The 26,959-nt window shown below is 44.9% G+C and overlaps 2 protein-coding genes across 3 annotated transcripts in view; both read right to left on the bottom strand.

Annotated features, from left to right (window-relative positions):
* Positions 1 to 12,236: 12,236 nt before the first annotated feature.
* LOC137420552 (eEF1A lysine and N-terminal methyltransferase) overlaps positions 12,237 to 26,959 on the bottom strand; it is a 64,260-nt gene continuing 49,537 nt past the window's right edge. For both annotated transcript variants that reach the window (XM_068105695.2, XM_068105696.2), the window contains exons 8-11: positions 24,034 to 24,633; positions 23,441 to 23,644; positions 13,334 to 13,462; positions 12,237 to 12,700 (exon numbers count right to left, since the gene is read on the bottom strand). In XM_068105695.2, the coding sequence (XP_067961796.2) occupies positions 12,324 to 12,700; positions 13,334 to 13,462; positions 23,441 to 23,644; positions 24,034 to 24,633 (1,310 nt within the window). In that variant the 3' untranslated portion in view covers positions 12,237 to 12,323. The remainder of the gene's footprint in view (positions 12,701 to 13,333; positions 13,463 to 23,440; positions 23,645 to 24,033; positions 24,634 to 26,959) is intronic.
* GNE (glucosamine (UDP-N-acetyl)-2-epimerase/N-acetylmannosamine kinase) overlaps positions 20,069 to 26,959 on the bottom strand; it is a 169,299-nt gene continuing 162,408 nt past the window's right edge. Inside the window, exon 12 of the mRNA XM_078772556.1 lies at positions 20,069 to 20,485. The gene's annotated coding sequence lies outside the window, so the exon portion shown is untranslated. The remainder of the gene's footprint in view (positions 20,486 to 26,959) is intronic.

Here is a 26,959-nt window from a genome sequence, read left to right on the forward strand (position 1 = left end):
AAAGAACAAAGGAAAAGCTTACAGAGGCAATTACATACAGGGGATTAATTACCCATAATCCCTCACTAATTAACAAGCCCCACCCTTCTGATGGGGATGAAGATACACTTACACGACATCCGGTACACACAAATTCCCTACCTATGATACATCGAGGTTTCTTCTTCACAACAGTCAGAGCACACTAATCTGTACACTCTACCTGGAGTAAAGTATCCCTACCCCTACAAACGTAACAATATTCTTTATATTATTCGACAACTTTGTTAATTAATCTCTCATACAAATAACCACATTATCAATATTTAGTTTTTTTTTACAATATTTAGTAAGTTCTATATTTGACGTTGTATTCTTTCCAAATTGTTTAAACCATTTATCCATTGATTTATAAGAAAGACAAGTCAGGAGACGACGATGGTTCACGAGCGAGCGGTATTCAATGACAAAGGACGGACTATCAAGTCAATCGTCACGATCATCAACGATTGATGCATCAAATCGGGACCACAATCAGTTATGAGGTTAGTGAGCTACATAATACCGAAAATTCGGTTCGATTCCGACAACTTTGAAAATTTTACCTTTGTGACCTTCAAGGGTCAAAGGTCGAAGATTCTGAAATTTGTTGGAAAACTTGTATTTCATGATGTATGTGATAATATAAGATCATGAACAACATTTCACCCTATCAGGAAGTGAACAATGTAATAAAACCATCAAAAATCGACTTTTCTAAATTTTGTGACCTTGTGACCTTGGGGCGAAAATAAAAAATCGAGCTCCGTGGGGCTAGACACATGACATTGGCCTAACCAAATACCGAAACCCCTGTCAGATCCCACCAACTCCCTTGGAGAAGATGTAGCTTGAACTCGATTACCCCCTAAAAATACATCTTTTTCGGGCGTCGCTCCGCCCACAATGGGCGCAATACACCCACTCTAGGCAGGACACAACTACAGACTTGGCATTTAATATGGAATTTTTTTTTTCTTGACGGGTTTACTTTCTGAACTCAGTATATCAATCTGGTGAGTTTCTTTTAACCTTCAGTGATGTCTTTGTTGAAAGAACCATGTCACTGATTGTCTTTCGCAGCAAGAAGTCAATAACAGGATTATATCACAGGTGGCATGACAAAATGTAAGGACAGGTACATTTGACGATTGGCTTCACAATCAGGTATGTAAGGGTTGTTGCGTTCTGTATTAGTGGAAAACAACTGCTGCACGTCTACAAAAGTTATTGCCGCTTCCTCTGGAGATGGTCCGTCAACTTGACAATGCTGTTTGTCATGGAGTGGTGGCTTTACGAAATTCTGGCATGAAACAGCATGCTATTGCTCGGCGGAATGGCATCACTCAAGGACAGGTGTCAAAGATCCTGAAACGAAATGTTCAGAGGGGTGTCCCTACTCCAATACCGAGGCCAGGACGTCCAAGCAGAACCACAAGGAGAGATGATCGCCAGCTGCACCGGTTAGTCTGCAATGGCCGTACCAAGTCAGCTAATTGGCTTAGGGCTGAGTGGCAGCAACTGACAAATGTGCCTGTATCCAGAAGGCTAGTCAACCAACGACTGGTTCAAGCAGGCTTTTGTGCCAGGCGTCCCCTGAGAAAGCCACGCCTGACCAGACAACACAGCCAGCGCCGATTGCAGTGGGCCAGAGAGCACCGTCAATGGCAGCCAGGACACTGGAATCACGTGACCTTCAGTGATGAGTCTAGATTTCTGGTCTATTGTCAAGATGGCCGCGTCCGAGTGCGCAGACAAGTGCATGAAGCCCACAACGAAGATTGTATAGTGCCAAGAGTCCAAGCTGGAGGTGGTGGGGTGACCGTTTGGGCTGCTTTTCATGCAGGGGGCAAAACTGACCTGGTTGTTCTGAATGGAAACCTAAACCAGTTCAAGTACAGGGTCATTCTGGAAGAAACATTGCTTCCATTTGCTCGTGCAGCCTTTCGAGGAAACTTTGTCTTCCAAGATGACAATGCACGGCCTCATCGTGCTCGCATGATCCAACACTTTCTTGCTGACCGTGGTGTAGAGCATATGGAGTGGCCTGCCATGTCCCCGGATATGAATCCGATAGAGAACTTGTGGGCAGAATTAACGCGTCAAATCGACACCTTGGACCAGCAGCCGACCTCTGTGCGTGAATTGCAGCAGACTATTGTCACTGCATGGCAAGCGATTCCTGTGCAAACCTTGGCAAATCTCGTGAACAGCATGCCTCGACGTGTACGTGCTCTCCTGAATGCTCGTGGGGGTTACTCCAAGTACTGAACTGTAATTTTACTGTCCGTAATCCCAGTCGTAATTTAACTTTTGTTTTTGTTGAAAAAAAATTGGCTAATGTGCAAAATAAAGAGATACTTCTGGAAAACGTACAGGAGTTTAACACAGTATTGTCCGTGAATTGAGTTCGATATCAGTTTACATCACTTTCAAGTATCAATTTATTTGCTTCGAAATGTCAAATGTGGTTTTTGTTTCTTTTAAAGGTCACATTAACAAAATCTAGAATAATTTCAACATAATTCCAATGAACTTTTGGTTCTAAGTCAACTTGAAAAGTAAGTTCACCCCCACAAAAAAAAATTCCATATTAAATGCCAAGTCTGTAGATCATGATATCAACATCCCACCCAAGTTTCATCAAGATCGGATGATATCATCCGGTAGTTATGCTGCGGGCGGACAGACAGACAGACAGACACACACACACACACATGACGAATATAGTAGTGGTCACACTGTTTGATAACTCGTGAACCAATATAATCCATTACCCCTTTGAGTTAGTTTTACACCTGCCTGTGCGATAGAAGAAAACATATCTCCAACTAACAATCTCTCTTTATCAGGTAGGCTTTCAAGCTTTTCAGCAAAATCTAGAATTACACCACTTCCACTAATTTCTTTCTCCAACTCCTTGTTATGTTTTTCCAATTATTTTTGAGCTTTTAGTTGTGCCTTCCTTTCGTTAGCAGTTTTTACCGCTTTGTGAGGTTAAACACAAGATCCCATCCTTTATTTGTGAGGTTAAACACGACATTGCATCCTTTCACCTTTGTGAGATTAAACACGAGCTCGCATCCTTTCACCTCTTTGTGAGGTTAGGAAGGATACTAAAGATTGCCTTACCCTCCTGTTAAAGATTGCCTTGCCCTCCTGTTAAAGATTGCCTTACCCTCCTGTTAAAGATTGCCTTATCCTCCTGTTAAAGATTGCCTTACCCTCCTGTTAAAGATTGCCTTACCCTCATGTTACAAATTGCCTTACCCTCCTGTTAAAGATTGCCTTACCCTCATGTTAAAGATTGCCTTACCCTCATGTTAAAGATTGCCTTACCCTCCTGTTAAATATTGCCTTACCCTCCTGTTAAAGATTGCCTTACCCTCCTGTTAAAGATTGCCTTACCCTCCTGTTAAAGATTGCCTTACCCTCCTGTTAAAGATTGCCTTACCCTCCTGTTAAAGATTGCCTTACCCTCCTGTTAAAGATTGCCTTACCCTCCTGTTAAAGATTGCCTTACCCTCCTGTTAAAGATTGCCTTACCCTCCTGTTAAAGATTGCCTTACCCTCCTGTTAAAGATTGCCTTACCATCCTGTTAAAGATTGCCTTACCCTCCTGTTAAAGATTGCCTTACCCTCCTGTTAAAGATTGCCTTACCCTCCTGTTAAAGATTGCCTTACCCTCCTGTTAAAGGTTGCCTTATCCTCATGTTATAAATTGCCTTACCCTCCCGGTTAAAGATTGCCTTACCCTCATGTTAAAGATTGCCTTACCCTCATGTTAAAGATTGCCTTATCCTCCTGTTAAAGATTGCCTTACCCTCCTGTTAAAGATTGCCTTACCCTCATGTTACAAATTGCCTTACCCTCCTGTTAAAGATTGCCTTACCCTCATGTTAAAGATTGCCTTACCCTCATGTTAAAGATTGCCTTACCCTCATGTTAAAGATTGCCTTACCCTCATGTTAAAGATTGCCTTACCCTCATGTTAAAGATTGCCTTACCCTCCTGTTAAAGATTGCCTTACCCTCCTGTTAAAGATTGCCTTACCCTCCTGTTAAAGATTGCCTTACCCTCCTGTTAAAGATTGCCTTACCCTCCTGTTAAAGATTGCCTTACCCTCCTGTTAAAGATTGCCTTACCCTCCTGTTAAAGATTGCCTTACCCTCCTGTTAAAGATTGCCTTACCCTCCTGTTAAAGATTGCCTTACCCTCCTGTTAAAGATTGCCTTACCCTGATGTTACAAATTGCCTTACCCTCCTGTTAAAGATTGCCTTACCCTCATGTTAAAGATTGCCTTACCCTCATGTTACAAATTGCCTTACCCTCCTGTTAAAGATTGCCTTACCCTCATGTTACAAATTGCCTTACCCTCCTGTTAAAGATTGCCTTACCCTCCTGTTAAAGATTGCCTTACCCTCATGTTACAAATTGCCTTACCCTCCTGTTAAAGATTGCCTTACCCTAATGTTAAAGATTGCCTTACCCTCATGTTACAAATTGCCTTACCCTCCTGTTAAAGATTGCCTTACCCTCCTGTTAAAGATTGCCTTACCCTCATGTTAAAGATTGCCTTACCCTCATGTTAAAGATTGCCTTGCACTCCTGTTAAAGATTGCCTTACCCTCATGTTACAGATTGCGTTACCCTCCTGTTAAAGATTGCCTTACCCTCATGTTACAGATTGCGTTACCCTCCTGTTAAAGATTGCCTTACCGTCATGTTACAGATTGCGTTACCCTCCTGTTAAAGATTGCCTTACCCTCCTGTTAAAGATTGCCTTACCCTCCTGTTAAAGATTGCCTTACCCTCCTGTTAAAGATTGCCTTACCCTCCTGTTAAAGATTGCCTTACCATCCTGTTACAGATTGCCTTACCCTCCTGTTAAAGATTGCCTTACCCTCCTGTTAAAGATTGCCTTACCCTCCTGTTAAAGATTGCCTTACCCTCCTGTTAAAGATTGCCTTACCCTCCTGTTAAAGATTGCCTTACCCTCCTGTTAAAGATTGCCTTACCCTCCTGTTAAAGATTGCCTTACCCTCATGTTAAAGATTGCCTTACCCTCATGTTAAAGATTGCCTTACCCTCATGTTAAAGATTGCCTTACCCTCATGTTAAAGATTGCCTTACCCTCATGTTAAAGATTGCCTTACCCTCATGTTAAAGATTGCCTTACCCTCCTGTTAAAGATTGCCTTACCCTCATGTTAAAGATTGCCTTACCCTCATGTTAAAGACTGCCTTACCCTCCTGTTAAAGATTGCCTTACCCTCCTGTTAAAGATTGCCTTACCCTCATGTTACAAATTGCCTTACCCTCCTGTTAAAGATTGCCTTACCCTCCTGTTAAAGATTGCCTTACCCTCATGTTAAAGATTGCCTTACCCTCATGTTACAAATTGCCTTACCCTCCTGTTAAAGATTGCCTTACCCTCCTGTTAAAGATTGCCTTACCCTCCTGTTAAAGATTGCCTTACCCTCATGTTACAAATTGCCTTACCCTCCTGTTAAAGATTGCCTTACCCTCATGTTAAAGATTGCCCTACCCTCATGTTACAAATTGCCTTACCCTCCTGTTAAAGATTGCCTTACCCTCATGTTACAAATTGCCTTACCCTCCTGTTAAAGATTGCCTTACCCTCCTGTTAAAGATTGCCTTACCCTCATGTTACAAATTGCCTTACCCTCCTGTTAAAGATTGCCTTACCCTCATGTTAAAGATTGCCTTACCCTCATGTTACAAACTGCCTTACCCTCCTGTTAAAGATTGCCTTACCCTCCTGTTAAAGATTGCCTTAACCTCATGTTACAGATTGCGTTACCCTCCTGTTAAAGATTGCCTTACCCTCATGTTACAGATTGCGTTACCCTCCTTTTAAAGATTGCCTTACCGTCATGTTACAGATTGCGTTACCCTCCTGTTAAAGATTGCCTTACCCTCCTGTTAAAGATTGCCTTACCCTCCTGTTAAAGATTGCCTTACCCTCCTGTTAAAGATTGCCTTACCCTCCTGTTAAAGATTGCCTTACCCTCATGTTAAAGATTGCCTTACCCTCATGTTAAAGATTGCCTTACCCTCATGTTAAAGATTGCCTTACCCTCCTGTTAAAGATTGCCTTACCCTCCTGTTAAAGATTGCCTTACCCTCCTGTTAAAGATTGCCTTACCCTCCTGTTAAAGATTGCCTTACCCTCCTGTTAAAGATTGCCTTACCCTCCTGTTAAAGATTGCCTTACCCTCCTGTTAAAGATTGCCTTACCCTCCTGTTAAAGATTGCCTTACCCTCCTGTTAAAGATTGCCTTACCCTCCTGTTAAAGATTGCCTTACCCTCCTGTTAAAGATTGCCTTACCCTCCTGTTAAAGATTGCCTTACCCTCCTGTTAAAGATTGCCTTACCCTCATGTTACAAATTGCCTTACCCTCCTGTTAAAGATTGCTTTACCCTCCTGTTAAAGATTGCTTTACCCTCCTGTTAAAGATCGCCTTACCCTCATGTTAAAGATCGCCTTACCCTCCTGTTAAAGATCGCCTTACCCTCCTGTTAAAGATTGCCTTACCCTCCTGTTAAAGATTGCCTTACCCTCCTGTTAAAGATTGCCTTACCCTCCTGTTAAAGATTGCCTTACCCTCCTGTTAAAGATTGCCTTACCCTCCTGTTAAAGATTGCCTTACCCTCCTGTTAAAGATTGCCTTACCCTCCTGTTAAAGATTGCCTTACCCTCATGTTAAAGATTGCCTTACCCTCATGTTAAAGATTGCCTTACCCTCCTGTTAAAGATTGCCTTACCCTCCTGTTAAAGATTGCCTTACCCTCATGTTAAAGATTGCCTTACCCTCCTGTTAAAGATTGCCTTACCCTCATGTTAAAGATTGCCTTACCCTCCTGTTAAAGATTGCCTTACCCTCATGTTACAAATTGCCTTACCCTCCTGTTAAAGATGGCCTTACCCTCCTGTTACAGATTGCCTTACCCTCCTGTTAAAGATTGCCTTACCCTCCTGTTAAAGATTGCCTTACCCTCATGTTGAAGATTGCCTTACCCTCCTGTTAAAGATTGCCTTACCCTCCTGTTAAAGATTGCCTTACCCTCATGTTAAAGATTGCCTTACCCTCCTGTTACAGATTGCCTTGCCCTCCTGTTAAAGATTGCGTTACCCTCCTGTTACAGATTGCCTTACCCTCCTGTTACAGATTGCCTTACCCTCCTGTTAAAGATTGCCTTACCCTCCTGTTAAAGATTGCCTTACCCTCCTGTTAAAGATTGCGTTACCCTCCTGTTAAAGATTGCCTTGCCCTCCTGTTACAGATTGCCTTACCCTCCTGTTAAAGATTGCCTTACCCTCCTGTTACAGATTGCCTTACCCTCATGTTACAGATTGCCTTACCCTTCTGTTAAAGATTGCCTTATCCTCCTGTTACAGATTTCCTTACCCTTCTGTTTTGGGGGAGGTGGTTAACTTAGACCCTTGTATCTACATCATAAATGCTTCACGTGTTATTTTTCTCTACCATGATATACGTCTTCTTCTTCAAAAGGATTTTTTTCTGAGGTGTTTGTCTGGTCTGTGTCTGGTCCACCAGCTTGCCCCTGCCCCTCACACAGCGCCGCATTTCTCCATGCATTTAACAAGTGATCTGATCTCCCATCCCATGATCTTTATCTCAGTTTGTCAAAGTTAGGAATTTTGATTCAGAAAAAGCATCCATCACACCCACCCCCTCAAATCATCATGTCCCCCCTTTCTGCATCCATCCTAACCCCACCCTCTCAATACTTCCTCCTCACCCCACATTCTTCCACACCACCACACACATAATCCTTCCCCAACACCCATCACATAGTCAAACCGTCCCCACTCCCCACTGCTACGGATTTGTCACTTCCGCCTTTGTTGTTATTATATACTTGTAGGATTTTTAGTTTCAGGTAATATTGTTGTTAAGATTTCTGTGTGAAATGGAGATGACTTTAGTAAAAGGTAAAAATAAATGTTTGTGGAGGAAAAAGAAAAACGTGGCAAAGAAACCGGAAGAGGTGAGAGGAGAAAGATCGGTGGGGAAAAAGAGACAGCCGTCAGTCGCATCGAGGCTGCGAGCGGACTTCTCGATATTGGTCGCGAATGAATTGAGGCTTCCCTCAATTGCCAGCGACATCGTCCCATATTGTGATTGCAATTAAACCTGCATCTCAGCTTTTGATACTGAGCATAAACTATTGTTGGTGGGAAAGCAAGCGCCTCCATTGCAGGCCGATTCGCCATTTTTCCTCGAGGAGGCCGTCCGCCTTGTACTTCGTGTTTTGTCGTTGGGATTCCCATATCGACCTCTTCGTGTTTATCGCCGTTGGTTCCCATATCGGCTTAATTCTCATATCAACCTCTTCATATTGATCGCTGTTGGTTTAGATATCGGCTTAATCGTTGGTGGACGTGGGACGTGGATTGCACTCACGTTTTGGGGGATCGTTACCCTGTGCCGCTATCTGCCCGACCTCTCACCTTGTAACTCCTCATCCGCAGCCGCGCCAATACCTGCCTGTTGTTCTGCACAACTTCGACCTTCATGCAGCGTGGGTATTCGTGCATGGACTTTGGGATTGTTGCATTCCATTCATGTTTGGCGTATCGTGAGTTTATTGCTTTGAGAGTATTGGGGAATGATGGTACCATCAAATGTATTGTTCATTTAATGCAAGTGATATTTTCATGGTACTTCCGTTAAGAGTGTGATTATTGTGTCTGTGAGAGTTCTTAATACAATAATTACTTGTGTTGTTCTACAATTGCATTGGTGTGGTTATACCATGGTTTATTAGAATACTCAAAATAAGAAATCTTTCTGCCGCATTCCCTCTCGAGACTCTGAGGGGCACCGTAACCGGTGTTTGGGGAGGTAACACGTAACACCATACACACAAACCTCCCCCTCACCCCATCCCTAAAGCCTTACCTTACCACCGCAAAGCCTCCCCCCATCCTGCACCATCACAATGCCTCCTCCCTCCTCCCCCCATCTCTAAATGCATGCACCTCAAACATCTGAAGTCTCCCCTCTTACCTGACAGATCTCTCAGGCCTCTGCCGATAAACCAGCAATCATCTGTTTAACAGAATCCTTCCTCGCACAGGACATCTCAGACTCCTTAGTGTCTGTGTAAGGTTATCGTCTACTCCAATTTGACAGGCCTGAACCACGCCTGGCGGTGAAATCGCGCTTCACATCAATAACTCAATTTCTCTCTGCCCCTGTAATGACCTCATACGTCCCAACCCCTAAAAGTACCTCTGACTGTGACTTCCCTGTGTTTTGTACCATCCTCCAAACAGTGATGACTCCATCTGCATCTGTCTGACAATATGGACAAACTTTTAACCGCTCAAATCAGCGCTCTCTCCTCCTCATATGTGGTGATTTTAATTGTCACCAGGCTAATTGACTGTCACCAGCCACGACAGTTCAGAAAACGACTTCTGTGACTCCATAGGACTGACTCGATCTGAGAACTTTCCGACCCAGATTTCTTCTATTGGCAAATCCACCCTTCTGGTATCGATGACTAATTTTTCTGCAAATGTCTCCTGCTCTTCCTCTGCTCCAATTGGCTCATCTGATTATGTGCTTGTGAGAGCCAACATCTCTGGCTGGTCTTGCCTAGTCTTCTCAGTTTGTGTGCTATTCTAGCCTACTCTTCACAAAGGACACCATAGAATCTTTAACGTCCACCGACTAATGCCAGCAGAAGAGACACCAGTTTAATGTCCATCTGAGGGACGGCACACACATTGATGAATCTCTCTGCCTGTGAAACAATCTCTCTGTGAAAACAACATGTAAACATGACAGTTTATAGTTGGGTCGGGATTAGAACTGGGCCTCGACAGCTCAGAGGCCAGTGTGTGTACCTCTAGGCCATCCTGTCAGTCCCATTTCTCCATCTCAAAATAAATCATTTCCACCCCAATTAACCATACTTAACTTAATCTGTCCACAACTTTGAGATACCGTGCTATTTATTGTTTTTGCCCCATCTCTCAATGGTGAAGAATCACTTTAAAAATTCTCAGATCCAGATCCAGACCAAAATCAAACCAATTCGTCCTTGTCACACACCTTTCCACCAAAATGTAGTCCAAATCCATCGATAACGTTTTGAGATATCCTGCTCACTGAAAAATAGGGGTGAAAACAAAACGTCTGTGCACCTTCGGTGGTGGAGGCAATTGATAGGAGAAATATATATATAAATAACCACCTTTAGAGGCCATTTTTCCCCGCAAAGCGGGGGTTGGCCTTTTTCAGGAACCGTGGTTGTTGTTGTTTTTTGGTCCCCTTTTTGAAGCAATGTTTTACGGCCAGATGCCCTTCCTGCCACCAACCCTTTTTGCCGCCTTTTACGACAAACAGGGAAAATTACCAGTGAACTGGTACTCAATTAGCCGACCTCGGAAGGATGACAGGCTGAGTCAACCCCCCTGGCGTTAATTCAGTGATCGACCGGGATTCGAACCCAGGATCCTAGGATCCTAAGCCGGCACCCTAACCGCTAAGCCAACACCAGGGATTATTGATAGGAGGAATGATTTCCCCTTTTTTAAAATACAGGTATCACACACAGATCCTGGAAGACAACAACAGAGGGCAAAGAGGCAGACACAGTGGGCTTAAAGGGAAACCGTTATCGATGCACCAGAGTGTATTTGAAACAGTTATCGATGCACCAGAGTGTATTTGAAACAGTTATCGATGCACCCGAGTGTATTTGAAACAGTTATCGATGCACCCGAGTGTATTTGAAACAGTTATCGATGCACCAGTGTATTTGAAACAGTTATCGATGCACCAGAGTGTATTTGAAACAGTTATCGATGCACCCGAGTGTATTTGAAACAGTTATCGATGCACCCGAGTGTATTTGAAACAGTTATCGATGCACCAGTGTATTTGAAACAGTTATCGATGCACCAGCGTGTATTTGAAAGTTATTGATGCACCCGAGTGTATTTGAAACAGTTATTGATGCACCCGAGTGTATTTGAAACAGTTATCGATGCACCAGAATGTATTATTTGAAACAGTTATCGATGCACCAGAGTGTATTTGAAACAGTTATCGATGCACCAGAGTGTATTTGAAACAGTTATTGATGCACCAGAATGTATTATTTGAAACAGTTATCGATGCACCAGAGTGTATTATTTGAAACAGTTATCGATGCACCAGAGTATATTTGAAACAGTTATCGATGCACCAGAGTGTATTTGAAGCAGTTATCGATGCACCAGAGTGTATTATTTGAAACAGTTATCGATGCACCAGAGTGTATTTGAAACAGTCATCGATGCACCCGAGTGTATTTGCAACAGTTATCGATGCACCCGAGTGTATTTGAAGCAGTTATCGATGCACCAGAGTGTATTTGAAACAGTTATCGATGCACCAGAGTGTATTATTTGAAACAGTTATCGATGCACCAGAGTGTATTATTTGAAACAGTTATCGATGCACCAGAGTGTATTTGAAACAGTTATCGATGCACCAGAGTGTATTTGAAACAGTTATCAATGCACCAGAGTGTATTTGAAACAGTTATCGATGCACCAGAGTGTATTATTTGAAACAGTTATCAATGCACCAGAGTGTATTTGAAACAGTTATCGATGCACCAGAGTGTATTATTTGAAACAGTTATCGATGCACCAGAGTGTATTTGAAACAGTTATCGATGCACCAGAGTGTATTTGAAACAGTTATCGATGCACCAGAGTGTATTATTTGAAACAGTTATCGATGCACCAGAGTGTATTTGAAACAGTTATCAATGCACCAGAGTGTATTTGAAAGTTATCGATGCACCAGAGTGTATTATTTGAAACAGTTATCGATGCACCAGAGTGTATTATTTGAAACAGTTATCAATGCACCAGAGTGTATTTAAAACAGTTATCGATGCACCAGAGTGTATTTGAAACAGTTATCGATGCACCCGAGTGTATTTGAAACAGTTATCGATGCACCAGAGTGTATTATTTGAAACAGTTATCGATGCACCAGAGTGTATTATTTGAAACAGTTATCAATGCACCAGAGTGTATTTAAAACAGTTATCGATGCACCAGAGTGTATTTAAAACAGTTATCGATGCACCAGAGTGTATTTAAAACAGTTATCCAAAGTGTATTCGAGCCGTGTGTTATTTGTGACAATGTTCCAAAAGATTGCAGGTCCTTTGATGTTTAATAAATCACACTCGTCACCAAAACATCAACTCATAACATACACCACATAAAAATACACATGACAATTCATTTTATAACATGCAAGTGACTGGCCACATCGACGAGGTCCATAACTGGAAAAGGGCCGGCCTTCTTCAGTCGATCCTCAAATTCCCTCACCAGCTGTGGTACCCGGTCCACCTGCAACGGCGATGCATTCTCACCTTCGAGAACCCCTGTGTCACAACCCCACCTCTCCGCAGCATCATTTGCTTCCTTATCTTTGGTGATCCTGTTACCCCTCACTTTCCTTTTTGCGAGTCCGCAAGGAAGGCAGGCAATTATTTCATTGGTTAATCCAGGAACATCTAAAGAAAGTACTGCTGGGAATGCCTTCACCAACTTGGAGACGGCCTCAGTCCTCACTTTGGCATCTCGAGTTACAAGGTTCAGAGACAAAATACCTGCAAATAAGGTAAAAACAAAAATATTGATGCAAGCGCATGTGATAGAATCCTAATTTTAACAGTTATCTCCAGTGAAAGACATGCTGAGAGGAATGGACCCAACAAAACAACAACTCAGCTTTGTGCCATTGACATGTGACAAACAGTACGTGGAAAGGAAAAGCGGGTAGGCAGAGAAAAGGAAAGAGAGGGCACATGGAAAGGGGGAAGAAAGAACAAGAGGGGAAAGGTGGACATTTTGGTGGTGGAGGAGCCCATGGTCTTGAAAGAAGACCTGTGCGCTCACGACAAGTCGTAAATATTTCCGTGACCAACAACCAATCCTGGACGAGTCACAAGCTGGTCCACAATGTGGAAACATACACCCAAAGCAGCTATGGGAATTGAACCCGTGCCAGTGAGGTCCATGCAACAACACTTTACTCCACCACCAAACTGCTCACAACGAAGGTGAAGGAGGACAGAGCGCAGGTGAAATATTCTGTCGTTTTAAACAAATCATAGGCATTTTCACATTTTCATTGCATTAACTCAAAAAGGTCGGCACACAATCATCACTGTGGCAGACTATTCATTTTGTGACATTTTTCAAGACCACCAAATGTTCTCATTTGACGATGAAATGTTTACCTCCAGGCATCAAGACGCGTCGAGCAACAGAAAGGAATTCCAGAGACAAGAAAGCTGGTGGAGGGCAGGACAACCCTCCTTCCGCGTCTTTGGAATCAGCATCGATTAGAAGAGCATGGATTCTGTGCCCTGCATGCAACAACTGGGAATTAGGCATTCAGAATAACAAGGTGCAGCTCGTAACTCTCCCCTTTACATTTTGGAAGCACTGTTCCCAGAAAGTAGGACATTGACCGTTTATAACGTGCTCGTGAGAACATCTATCCCTCGTGCTTTTCATTGAACTCGTTACCAAATCCCTTTAATCCTTCAACATATTGTTGGTTGTGATCAAGTCTAAACTGATGGTCAAACAGGAAACATGATAATGTCCCTCACTTTTTTCTTTTTTTTTGTATACAGGATCGAGGCTCGTGAAAGAGCGAACATTTATCACACAAAAAAATCAAACAGACACACAAAATATATAATAAGGGGAGCGGTAGACAAGATGGGGAGAGAAGGGGAAGCACAAACACAACATTTGAGAGCAGGGACATCGAGAGAACTGTGGGAGGAAGAGGGCTTGGGGGGAGGAGGCGTTGGAATTGAAGTATAAAACACAAGGACACTGCAAGGACCTCCAGGAAAGAGGTCGGCATTTAAAAAAAGTAGATCTGGGGTGAAATTAGCAGGGGTAGAAAAGATCAAGGTTTTGGATGGGGGAAGATAAGAGATGGTGGTGAACAGCTGTTTTAAAGACCTGGAGGGAGGAGTGGGATTGAAGAGAGTGGGGGAGTTTGTTCCAGAGGTGGGAGAAAAGAGGAATGAAAGAGTGAAGGTGAGCAGAGTCTAGATTTCGGCAGTTTAACCAGAAGAGGGTTGCTGGCATATCTTGTGTGACCTGTAGGAATATTTGGGGGACAGAGCACAGACAAAGCTGGGGGAGCTAGGCTGGAGAGGAGTTGCTCGAAGACAGAAAGACCACCAACCTGCCTGCGGTGAGGAAGTGAAAAGCCCTCGGAGTTAGCTTCATCACAGGAGATTCCAATGATTCTGAAAGCTTTGGTTTCAACAGCGTGAAGCAGAGCGAGGTGTGAGGCAGGAGCACCGGCCCAGAGGGAAGAACAGTATTCCATTGAGCTGCGGATGAAAGCCTTGTATGTGGTGAGGAGATCAGGTGTGCGAAGGAAGGACTTCGCACAATGGAGGATGCCCAGTCAGTGACTGGCTTTGGAGGCCAGATTTGAAATGTGGTTTTCCCAGGAAAGATCATGGCAGATAGTGAGACCCAAAAGCTTGAGTGACAGAACGTCTTGGAGAGGATTGTTTAGAAAGTGGATGGGAGGGTTGTCCAGTCGGCCTCTTCGGAGAGACATAGTAAGAGTGTGAGATTTGTCAGGATTGAAAGACATGTTCCACTTGTTTGACCAGTCTGTGATTTTGTCCAGGTTTGCAGAGAGTTCTCTCCGTTCTCAAGACCGAACTCTCTCTCATCTCTCCGATCTCATCTCATCTCTCATCTCACTGTTCTCAAGACCAAACTCTCTTATCTGTCTCCCTCTTCCAAATCCTGGTGGCGTCTGGTCAAATCTGTTTCTGGTGTTGGTTCCCCCTCCATCCCCTCCCTCACCTCAAACGGCTACACAGCTGACTCCGCACGTGAAAAAGCGGATTGCCTCAACTCTGTGTTTGCCTCTAAATCTTGTGTCGCAAACCCATCCCTCTCTGTACCTACTGTACCCAGTCGTACGCAGCTGCTCCTGGACTCTGTGTCCTTCTCTCCTGACGAGGTGGAAAAGTTTCTGTCAACCCTCGACTCGGATTTTGCAACTGGACCAGACGGCATCAGCCCACGGGTCCTAAAATCTGCGCTGCCGCTCTTTCACACCCTCTCTCTCTATTCTCCTCACCCTCTCTTTTGCTCAAGGTCATCTGCCATCAGCTTGGAAATCATCCAACATTACCGCTTTACACAAGAAAGGTGCAAAACAGATCCTTGCAACTACAGACCAATCAGCCTGCCCCCAATAATCAGCAAGGTCATGGAATCCATCATCACTTCTGACACTAAATCCTTCCTCTTCTCCAATGGCTTGATCTTTGATCATCAATTTGGATTCAGACCAGATCATTGTACTCTGGACATGCTGCTTCTGCTGTCTCAACAATGGATGGAGGTCCTCAATGCCAAAAAGGAAATCAGAGCTGTCTCCCTTGACAAATATCGTGCCTTCGATACAGTCTGGCACCCCGCTCTGCTCACCAAACTCTCCTCCAATGGTATCCAGGAAAACCTCCACGCTTGGCTTGCAGAATTCCTCTCCAGTCGCAGTCAACGTGTGGCCCTGAATGGAATTCTGTCATCTCCCCTTCCTGTTCAGGCTGGAGTTCCCCAAGGTAGTGTTCTGGGCCCTGTGCTTTTTCTGGTCTTCATCAATGATCTCATGACTCTCTGGAAAATCCTCTCTATCTCTTTGCTGATGACTCCACTATCTGCCGCTCCATTCCTCATCCCTCAGATCGGCAGTCTGCAGCCTCCTCACTCTCTGCAGACCTGGACAAAATCACAGACTGGTCAAACAAGTGTAACATGTCTTTCAATCCTGACAAATCTCACACTCTTACTATGTCTCTCCAAAATGACCGACTGGACAACCCTCCCATCCACTTTCTCAACAATCCTGTCCAAGAAGTTATGTCACTCAAGCTTTTGGGTCTCACTATCTGCCATGATTCTTTCCTGGGAAAACCACATTTCCAAGCTGGCCTCCAAAGTCCTTCCTTGGAACACATGAGCTCCTCACCACATACAAGGCTTTCATCCACAGCTCAATGGAATACTGCTCTCCCCTCTGGGCTGGTGCTCCTGCCTCACACCGAGCTCGGCTTCACGCTGTCGAAATCAAAGCTTTCAGGATCATTGGAATCTCCCACGATGAAGCTGATTCTGAGGGCCTTTGACTCACTCACCGCAGGCAGGTTGGTGGTCTTTCTGTCTTCTAGCAACTCCTCTCCAGCCTAGCTCCACCAGCTCTGTCTGTGCTGTGTCCCCCAAATATTCCTGCAGGATGCACAAGAACTGCCAGCAACCCTCTTCTGGTGAAACTGCCAAAATCAAGACTCTCTGCTCACCTTCACTCCTCTTTTCTCCCACCTCTGGAACAAACGCCCTCACTCTCTTCAATCCCAATCCTCCCTCCAGGTCTTTAAAACAGCTGTTCACCACCACCTCTTATCTTCCCCCATATAAAACCTCGATCTTTTCTACCCCCATTAATACACCCCAAATCCACCTTTTTCAAATTCTTTGTTTTCTTTCCTGAAAGTCCCTGCAGTGTCCATCTTGTTTATGCCGTATACACCACCCCAGCCCTTTCTCTACCTGAGATCTCCCAATGTCCCTCTCCCTCCCACTCCCTTTATTATATGTTATATGTGTTACCTCTTATACAAGCCACGAATAAGTATATAATTATAAAATAGTACATATTATGATGGAAAAGGAAGGACGTTGTGGAAGCGATAAAAGCAATGAAGGGTAGAAAAGCGGGAGGGCCGACGGGAGTTGTGGGAGATATGTTGAAGGCAGCAGGAAGTTGGGGTGTGAAGAGAATGACAGAGATCTGTAATCTGGTGGTGAAAGAAGGCCGCATTCCAGTGGCTTGGGAACTGAGTACACTCGTCCCTCTATACAAGGGGAAAGGTGACCCTCTGGAGTGTGGCTCGTACCGAGCGATAAAGTTATTGGAGCATGGAATGAAGGTATTGGAAAGGGAGTTGGAGAGGAGGATAAGGAAGGAAGTGAAGATTGACGAAATGCAGTTTGGATTCATGCCAGGAAGAGGAACGACAGACGCACTTTTCATTGTGAGGCAGTTGCAGGAGAAGTACATGGAGAAGAGGAAGAAGTTGTTTCTTGGGTTTGTTGATCTGGAGAAAGCATTCGATAGGGTTCCACGTGAAGTATTGACATGGGCATTGAGGAAGTTAGGAGTGGAGGAATGGTTGATCAGAGTAGTGATAGCAATGTACAAAAGAGCACGCACAGCTGTAAGGACGAAGGACGGGAACAATGGTGAGTTTGAGGTGAAGGTGGGAGTGTATCAGGGCTCGGTACGAAGTCCACTACTATTTGTAGCTGTGATGGAGGTGCTGGCTCAGAACGTAAAGGAGGGTTTACCGTGGGAGTTGTTGTCTGCAGATGATCTGGTGTTGATTGCGGAAAGTATGGATGGACTGAAGGAAAAGATGAACACGTGGAAGGAATGTATGGAGACAAAAGGTCTGAAGGTGAATATCGGAAAGACGAAGGTGATGGCAAGTGGTAAAGCATGTGGTGAGGCGGAAAGAACTGGGAAGTGGCCCTGTGCTGTGTGTAGGAAGGGTGTCGGAGTGAACTCCATTCAATGTACAATGTGCGCTGAGTGGGTTCATCAAAAATGTCGTGGTCTGACAGGGTCATTAACCAGTGTGGCAGCTACATTCAAGTGTAAGGTGTGCACAGAGGCTGCTGCAGATGGAGGAAATGTTGAGTTGGATCTTGGAGACGGCGTGAAGCTGGAAGGTGTGAAAACATTTTGCTACCTCGGAGACATGCTGAATGGAGAAGGTGGATCAGACTCGGCAACGGTTGCTCGAGTGAGATGTGCATGGAAGAAGTTTCGGGAACTGAGTGGCGTGCTGATGATGAGGGGAGTGTCGTTGAAGCTGAAGGGAAAGGTGTATGCTGCATGTGTGAGAAGTGTTATGATTTATGGGAGCGAGACATGGGTAATGAACGTAGAGCAGCAACACAGGTTGGAAAGGGTGGAAATGCGAATGGTTCGACGGATGTGCAGAGTATCGTTGAGAGAGAGGAAGACAAATGATGAATTGCGAAAGATGATGGGAATAGAGCCTGTGATTGATGCTGTGAAGAGGAACAGGTTGAGATGGTTTGGTCATGTGTTGAGGAAGAATGAAAGTGACTGGTTGAGAAGAGTGATGGAAATGAATGTAGAAGGAAGCAGAGGACGGGGAAGACCGAGAAAGACTTGGCTAAAGATGGTGGAAGAAGAAATGTGGGCAAGGGGGTTAACAAGGGGAGATGCAGAAAATAGGGCAAAATGGAGAAGATTGTCATGGGGACCTCAAGGCTAACCCCCGCTCTAGCAGGGAAAATGGCCTTTAAAATGCATGTTGTGTTGTTGTGTTGTATATTATGATGGGAAAAAAAACAAAAAACATGAAATTATTTGATTTTGGGGTCAGGTCAAAGGTAAGAGTCGGTAATAAGTCTATAACTTGAGAACGGCTGAAGAGGTCCAATTCAAACTTGGTAAAAACCACCTTTAGAGGCCATTTTCCCCCGCAAGCGGGGGTTGGCACCAGGCGCCCAATTCAAACTTGGTACAGGTATGTATAATGATGTAAAGATTAACTGATTCGATTGTGGGATCAAGAGGTAAAAACTCTGTTGCTGAGCTAACATGTTAACCAGTCATGGGATTTTGAACAAATTTGGCAAAATTATAGAATTATTCTCGTTTATTTTGCCGTTGCAGTTTATATTTAATATTTTAAATTGTAAAATGTCGGAGGAGGCTTTTCAATTCATGAAGAATGGCCTTGTGTAAATAAGTCAACCACAATGATTGGGCTAGCATCACATATCGACCAGGCTAGGTGGGACGGATGTGGGGAGGGTGTTTCCACCTTGCAAGTTGTTATAATAATAATAATAATTCATTTATTTTGTATAGCGCTTTTCCAGAAGCCCAAAGGCGCTTTGACAGAGTGGAAAACATAATGCATAACAATACATGAAAACAACAATTGCAAAAAGACAAGAATCAAGAAAACAAACAGCAGCGATATACGGCATATATATAAGACAAGAATCAAAAAGACAAGACAAGAATCAATAGGGAAATATTTAAAGCAAAAGGAGGGAGAAGGAGAAGAGATAGTCAGGGGTTAAATGCTGTGGGTTGAATGTTGAATGCAGCGTTGAACAGGTGGGTCTTTAGTGATGTTTTGAATGTGGTGAGTGAGGAGGAGTCTCTGATGGTGTGAGGTAGTGAGTTCCAGAGGGTGGGAGCAGCGATGGAGAAGGCCCTGTCCCCCCAGGATCTGAATTTGGTCCGGATGGAGGGGGTCAGGAGGTTGGTACCAGCAGAGCGGAGGTTGCGGGTGGGAGTGTGTCTGGAGAGGAGGTCAGCCAGGTAGGATGGGGCCAGGTTATGGAGGGCTTTGTATGTCAAGAGGAGGATTTTGTACTGGATTCTCTGGGGGATGGGGAGCCAGTGAAGCTTGTAAAGGACGGGGGTGATGTGGTCACGGGTCCGGGAATGAGTGAGTAGACGGGCAGCGGAGTTCTGAATGTATTGGAGTTTATTGGTGATTTTTGAGGGTGAACCATAGAGGAGGCTATTGCAGTAGTCCAGACGGGAGGTGATGAAGGCGTGGATGAGGGTTTCTGCAGCCGTGGAGGAGAGGGATGAGCGGAGACGGGCAATGTTTTTCAGGTGAAAGAAGGCTGACTTTGTGATCTGTTTAGTGTATTTGTCGAAGGAAAGGGTTTGGTCAAAGATGACGCCAAGATTCCGGATGTGAGGGGAGGTGGATACTGGGATACCGTCGATGTTGAGGGCAAAGTTATGGGTGGATTTTGTGAGCGTTTTTGGGCCAATGATGATTATTTCAGATTTATCACAGTTAAGCTTGAGGAAGTTGATTTGAAGCCAGGATTTTATTTCAGTGATGCAGTTTGTCAGGATAGAGTGGGTGTCGGTGGAGACGGACTTGGTGGAGATGAAAAGCTGGATGTCATCGGCGAAGCAGTGGAATTGGAGACCATGACGGCGGATTAAGTGACCGAGCGGGGACAGGTAAAGGATGAAGAGGAGGGGGCCAAGAACTGAACCTTGGGGGACACCTTGGGGGAGGGGAGCAGTGGGGGATTTGCAGTTATTGATGGAGATGAACTGGCATCTGTCAGAGAGGTATGATTTAATCCAAGAGAGGGCAGTGCCGGTGACGTTAAAGGTGGATTCAAGTCGGGCGAGGAGGATAGTGTGATCGATGGTGTCAAAGGCAGCGCTGAGGTCGAGGAGGACGAGAATGTTGAGGTTGCCAGCGTCAGAGGAGAGGAGAAGGTCGTTGGTGATTTTGAGGAGAGCAGTTTCAGTACTGTGGTTGGAGCGGAATCCGGATTGGAATGTTTCATACAAGTTATTGGCAGAGAGATGATGTTTGAGTTGAGTGGCTACAGCGCGTTCCAAAACTTTTGACAGAAAGGGTAGGTTGGAGATGGGTCTGAAGTTGTTTAGGGTGTCAGGGTTTAGACCAGGTTTTTTTAGAATGGGGGTAACAGCAGCAATTTTGAGGGAAGGTGGGACGATGCCTGTAGACAGGGAGGAGTTTATTGTTGCAATGATAAGTGGAGAGAGAGCAGGGAGGGAGGCTTTGACAAAGCTGGAGGGGATGGGGTCAAGAGTGCAGGTGGCAGTTTTCATTCCTATGAGGAGTTCAGAGAGGTCAGTAGGAGAGATTGGGGAGAACCGAGACAGGGGATGGCAGGACAAGGGGGGGCAGGTGGTTGGAGGGGGAGCGGGTGCGGCGGTGGTCAAGCTGTTGTAGATGTTGTCAATTTTGCGTTGGAAGAAAGAGAGGAAGGAGATGCAGTTGTCTACTGTGAATGACTGGGTGGTGGTGTTCAGGGGGCGGAGGAGTTTGTTTATTGTCGAGAAGAGTGCTTTTGGGTTTCCGGAGCCAGAGTGGATAATTTGAGAGTAGTAGGCAGAGCGGGCGCGGGAGAGGGCATCTTTGTAGTGTTGTATGTGGTCCTTGTAGGCTTGGGAGTGAACTGTGAGACCCGTTTTATTGCGGAGTCTTTCAAGTTGGCGAGCACGAGTTTTCATCAGGTGGAGTTCAGGGGTAAACCAGGGAGCAGAATGGGTGAAAGAAACTGTTTTGGTTTTTACAGGCGCAAGCTGGTCAAGGCAGGAGGAGAGAGTGTGGTTGTAGTAGTCAGTGAGGTCGGAAGGGGTGTGGAGGTCAATGAAGGGAGAAGTGGACATTTTTTCAGAGAGGGTGGATGAGAATGAGGTAGGTGAAAGAGCGTTTAGCTTACGGAAGTTGATTGTGCGATAATGCCTTGGTGTTGGGGCGGGGATGTTGATGGTCAGAGTGATGGCTAAGTGGTCAGAGAGGGTGAGGTCGGAGCCATAGAGATGGTGCAAATTTAATCCAGTGGAGCAGACAAGGTCCAAAATGTGACCACGGATATGGGTAGGAAAGTCGACATGTTGAGTGAGGTTAAAGCAGGTGAGTAAATCAGTGAAGTCAGTGGTTATTGTGGAGTCAGTGGAGTCCATGTGGATATTGAAATCACCAAGGAGGAGGATTGAGGGGGAGAGGGAACATAGCTGGGTCAGAAAGTAGGAGAAGTCAGACAGGAATGATGGGTGTGGTTTGGGAGGGCGGTAGACGACAGCCATGACTGACTGCGTGTGACCAGAGAGTTTTAAAGCCAGGTGTTCAAATGATGGAGCAGATGAGATGGAGATGAGGTTGGTCTTGATGTCTTGACGGTGGATAACGGCAATTCCACCACCTCGGCCCTCCGAGCGTGGTTTATTGACGTAGGAATATCCATTGGGTGTGGTGAGGTTGAGTGTGTAGTAGTCCAGAGGTTGTTGCCAGGTTTCGGTGAGACAGAGAAAGTCCAGTTTGTTATCCAGGATGTATTCGTTCAGGATGAGGCATTTATTGTTGAGGGACCGGGTGTTGAACAGGGTGAGCTTGATGTTGTTTTGAACAGCAGGGATGAATTCAGGTGATTTAGCCAGGGTTCGTAGGCAAGAGGTGCGATCGTGTGGGTTGCTGTGACCAGGTGCGCTGGGACGAAGAGTGAGAGTGCGCTGAGCCGACCAGAGGACGGGGATGGAGTGACCTGATTGCAAATAAACAAACTTGCGACCGGAGCCACGGTGAATGTACCTGGGTCGTCGGAGGAGTCCATTTGATTTGATGGCAGAGATGCATGATGGGGTGGAGCGGGTATTGAGCAGAAGAAGCCTTGCGGCGGAGTACTTCAGAGCCATGCCAGGCAGGAGCGAAGGGACGAGTACGAGGCCAAGGTCGAGGAGGCAAAGCGGCAAACGCAGCGGCAAACGCAGCGGCAAACGCAGCGGCAAACGACTGCAGCCGCTAATCAAGACCACAGCGGCAAACAAGGCCACAAGGCCACCAAGACCACAAGGCCACCGGCAAACAAGGCCACGGCCACAAACAACGGGAGCGGGCCTTTCGATTCCGTATTCCGTACCATCAAAAGCAGATTCCGTTATCCAGCCGGAGAACACGCGGCACGTGCGGGTGTGAAAAGGCAGGACAGGTGTGAGATGTCAGGTCAGAAAAGTAGAAGCAGACCCTGTACATCCATCCAGTCGGAGAAGCGGCGAATATGCAACGCCAGCGTCCTCTCGCAACCGAACCCGGAAGTCAAAGTGTTAGCTGAGTTAATCTGAGTTAAGTTAGTTGTTAATCAGTTAGCTGAGTTTTGTTTATAATCCAGTAATGGCAAGCAGGTTGTTTTGGGGGGATTTTCCTGCAAGATCGAGGCTCATGGAAGAGCAAGGTTAGACTGGCAGTAAAGTCATGGGGCAATAATTGGACACAACCAGCAAGGGGATAAACGAGAGTGAGACGGAGAAAACACTGAAATAAGCAAGTAAAAGGGTTGGGCTCATAATGGTTAATGGGGGTAATAAAGATCATGGGTCACAATGAGGGATGACACAAGGTGGTGGGGCACTACCTGATTGTTGAACCCTTGACTCAGAACGAACGAGCACACCATCTGTAGTGATTGAGTCACCCCCACACCCGACCTTCTTGCCCCTCCCCCCCCCCCACCCCCTCCTACCCCATGACAGTGACACACATACAAACACACACACACACACGTACAAACATATACATACACACACACACACACACACACACACACAAACATACATGTACACACACATACATACAAACATGTACACACACAAACATATGCACAAACATACACACACACACACACAATGGTGCAGTAGTTTCCCAACCGTACGAACACTATTAAACCACCACACTCACCTTGTGCTGCCAGCCAGTGTACGTACTGCACACCATCTCCCAGAACAACATCACCAAAAAATCCAAACCACCGAGCCGCCACAGAGACGAGCTCCCAGTCTATCTCCACGGTGACCAAAGAGAGCTGTGAATTCAGCCGGTGAGTGAGAAAGCGAGAGAGTGCACCGCCACCAAGGCCAACCACGACGACACGCCACAGCGATGCTAATGGAGAAAATGCACAACGGAAAACAATTCAACAACTACAGCTCCTGCCTACCTTCCTGTTTCTTGACGGACACATTAACGTTAACCCCTCTCTCCGCACCCCTCTCCCCCCGCCACCCGCACGAGTGAAAATAACAAGGTTGTCATTTGCCATCATTGATGGGCTAAGTGGGTGAGTAACAATAATTGGTGCGGGCGGCGGGGGGAGGAAGTGGGATGACAGATCAATAATATGACAGGTTGAATGAAGGAAGTGGTTGAATCTAGGCCAAAACTGTTCAGAGTGTAATTTCTATAATCCCGGATGTTTGCAGCATTTCAGGTATTTCTTGAGTTTCCTTAACCAGGTTTGAGCAAATAGTAAACAAAATGGCCAAGTCGATTACCTGGTTGTATAAATGAGAGGGTCACGAGCATTGCCCGCTGGTAGCCACGGGGAAGATAAGACTCTTCAAGTCTGTAGCCCTGTAAAAGTGCTGTCCTCCGTTGCTCTTCATCAACTTCCTCATCCGTCATCCCAACTCTCAGGACCTTCCACTCGGAGTCTCCCTTCCATTTCCTCGTGTCTCCACCTTCTTTGACAATTCTCTGGTAATTTTCATTTGCCACCCTTTCCCCCACCATTCTCTTCCCTTGAATTTCATTCGTTGTGCTGTGATGAACTTCTTTTATTGCATCGTCTTCACATTTCCCTCCTCGACGGGTTTCATTTCCCATTTTCTCATTCTTATTCCGCTTCATCTTGGATCTTCTATTCCTTTTCTTTCCTGCGACTTTTTCATCACATACTTTGTTTGGATTTCCCACCGATGTTCCATCTGCATTTATCTCAACATTTCCAATATCGCATTTCTTCACTCCATCTTTCCCGGTCCGTCCATCGATTTTGCGCTCTCCTCCGTGCAGTATCTGCTCTTCCTGGTGTTGCGTTGGTTCACTCTTCCTGCCACCTTCAACCACGTCGTTCTCTTCCTCACATTTATCGACTGCAAACAAGGAGAAAAGGTCCTGGAAAGATTAATTTTCTTGATTCACATTTCTTATTCATCATTTTTCTTTATTCGCATTTTCGATTGTGAGCAGGTATCGAGATTTTACAACATTCATTATTTTAAATGATTGTGACAAATTCTACTGGTTAAGGTAAACATTTATATTGAATATAGCCACACGTGTAGCTGCTGTTTATGCAAGTTTTGTTTTGACTTATTGTGGCGGTTGGGCGCTGTATTAGCATTCTAGCACTTCCGCCTTCTTCCCGCCATACCGTTTTGCCCGCGACGAGCGAAAGAATTGATCGGCTCCATTTTCGATGTTTTCTCTTTAATACCCGACCCTTGGATGGAGGTAAGCTGAATCTCAATTTATTGTTGAACCTCTTGAAGAAACTTTAGGCAAATTATTGTATTATGTGGATGCAAAATGTATCGTAGTAGGTTTTGTGTAAATCATATAGCAAGTTCGTTATGCCGACATGATTATCGGCATGCACTGATGGCTGTATTTTTCCTTTTCAGTTTTTACGTGAATTAAAGACAAGATTTTGAAACCAAGACAAGGCTCGTGACCTCTGAGGATTATCGACATAAAGTGTGATAACCGCCACAACACGTAAGAAATTGCGTTTAATTCATCTTGGTATTCATTCACGTTGAATTCAACAAATTTAGGAATGGAATGAAAAACAAGGTACAAGTAATATTATCAGTCGTGTCAACTTACATCATATCGTTTCAACGTCATTGGCAAATAGGGCACATCATTGACAAATAATAGTTAATTGCGGCTTTGGAAGACCCCAGGAATTAACATTCAACACACAAGGGATCCCTAGGTTAGTCGTCTCCATCGTAATTGGTCAACAAAAATACTCCAGCCCTTCATATCGGTGGAAGGGGAAGATGCGTTGTTAATGTAGTTACAACGATGCACTTTGTGCTCTTCCTCATTCTCAAACACTCGAACTCAAACACTCATTCTCAAACCACATTCTCAAACCACATTCACAAACAACTTCTCAAACAACTTCTCAAAGCACTTCTCAAAGCACTTCTCAAAGCACTTCTCAAAGCACTTCTCAAAGCACTTCTCAAACCACATTCTCAAACCACATTGTCAAACCACATTCTCAAACCACATTCTCAAACAACTTCTCAAAGCACTTCTCAAACCACATTGTCAAACCACATTGTCAAACCACATTGTCAAACCACATTGTCAAACCACATTGTCAAACCACATTGTCAAACCACTTCTCAAACCACTTCTCAAACCACATTCTCAAACCACATTCTCAAACCACATTCTCAAACCACATTCTCAAACCACTTCTCAAACCACTTCTCAAACCACTTCCAAACCACTTCTCAAACCACTTCTCAAACCACATTCTCAAACCACTTCTCAAACCACTTCCAAAACCACATATCAAGTGGGAGACGAACCTTAAAAAAACAAGACCAAAAGTCTAACAGCGGCGTAGCCCGGCTTGTAAAAAATTATAAACCACAAACACATATTATTAGCTTTTTAAACAGTCGCTAACGCTGTTTGTAACATTAAGCAAAGAGATATGGAGGAATCTCGACATCCGTGAGGTAAGTTTTACTTTCAGAACAGAGCGAAGATCTACTGTAATCTATATACCCCACAAGGGTTGGAGGTGTACTCATTAACCAAGCAGCTAGCTAGCACTTGCCAAGCCAGCCGTTCCTTAACTGTTTTGAATTGAGTGCTTGCTCGAATGCTTAAACCACTTGGCGATCCCTCCACAAGAAACTTGGTAAATGAATACACACCCAATGTTCTTGAGACCCGATCATAGAGAGACTGTAATCGATATACCCCAAAGATGAATGACCCTTCCTGCCACTCCCGTAGTGAGCAGGTGTACTTGCAAATTAAAATGTCGGTTGATGCAGTCAGCCATCGTAATAACATCATAGACGTAATGACGTAACGGACACAAAGCTGATATATTTTAATTTCCAGTAAGTTTGCAGTCTCTACGAAGGGATTAGTGTTACAATTACATTTACTATATAAATATTGACGTTACGTTATCATTATTTCGAAAATGATATGACCATTAAAAAACCGAGGCGAATTCCTTACTTCCTCGGTTATTGTCCCCGTCGCACCGCGGAGCGAAAGAGGGACTATGGTTTTCCCCTCCGTCCGTGTGTGCGTCCGTCCGTCCGTGCGGACGTGCATGCGTGCGTAAGCGAAGGACCAAATTCAAGGACCGAATTTGGTGTGTGGGTGCAACTAGGCATATGGAAGAACGCTTTTGAAAATTGGGTCGCCACGTCA

Source organism: Myxine glutinosa, chromosome 2 (genome assembly GCF_964187855.1).
Source record: "Myxine glutinosa chromosome 2, kmMyxGlut1.1, whole genome shotgun sequence".
Taxonomy (NCBI): domain Eukaryota; kingdom Metazoa; phylum Chordata; class Myxini; order Myxiniformes; family Myxinidae; genus Myxine; species Myxine glutinosa.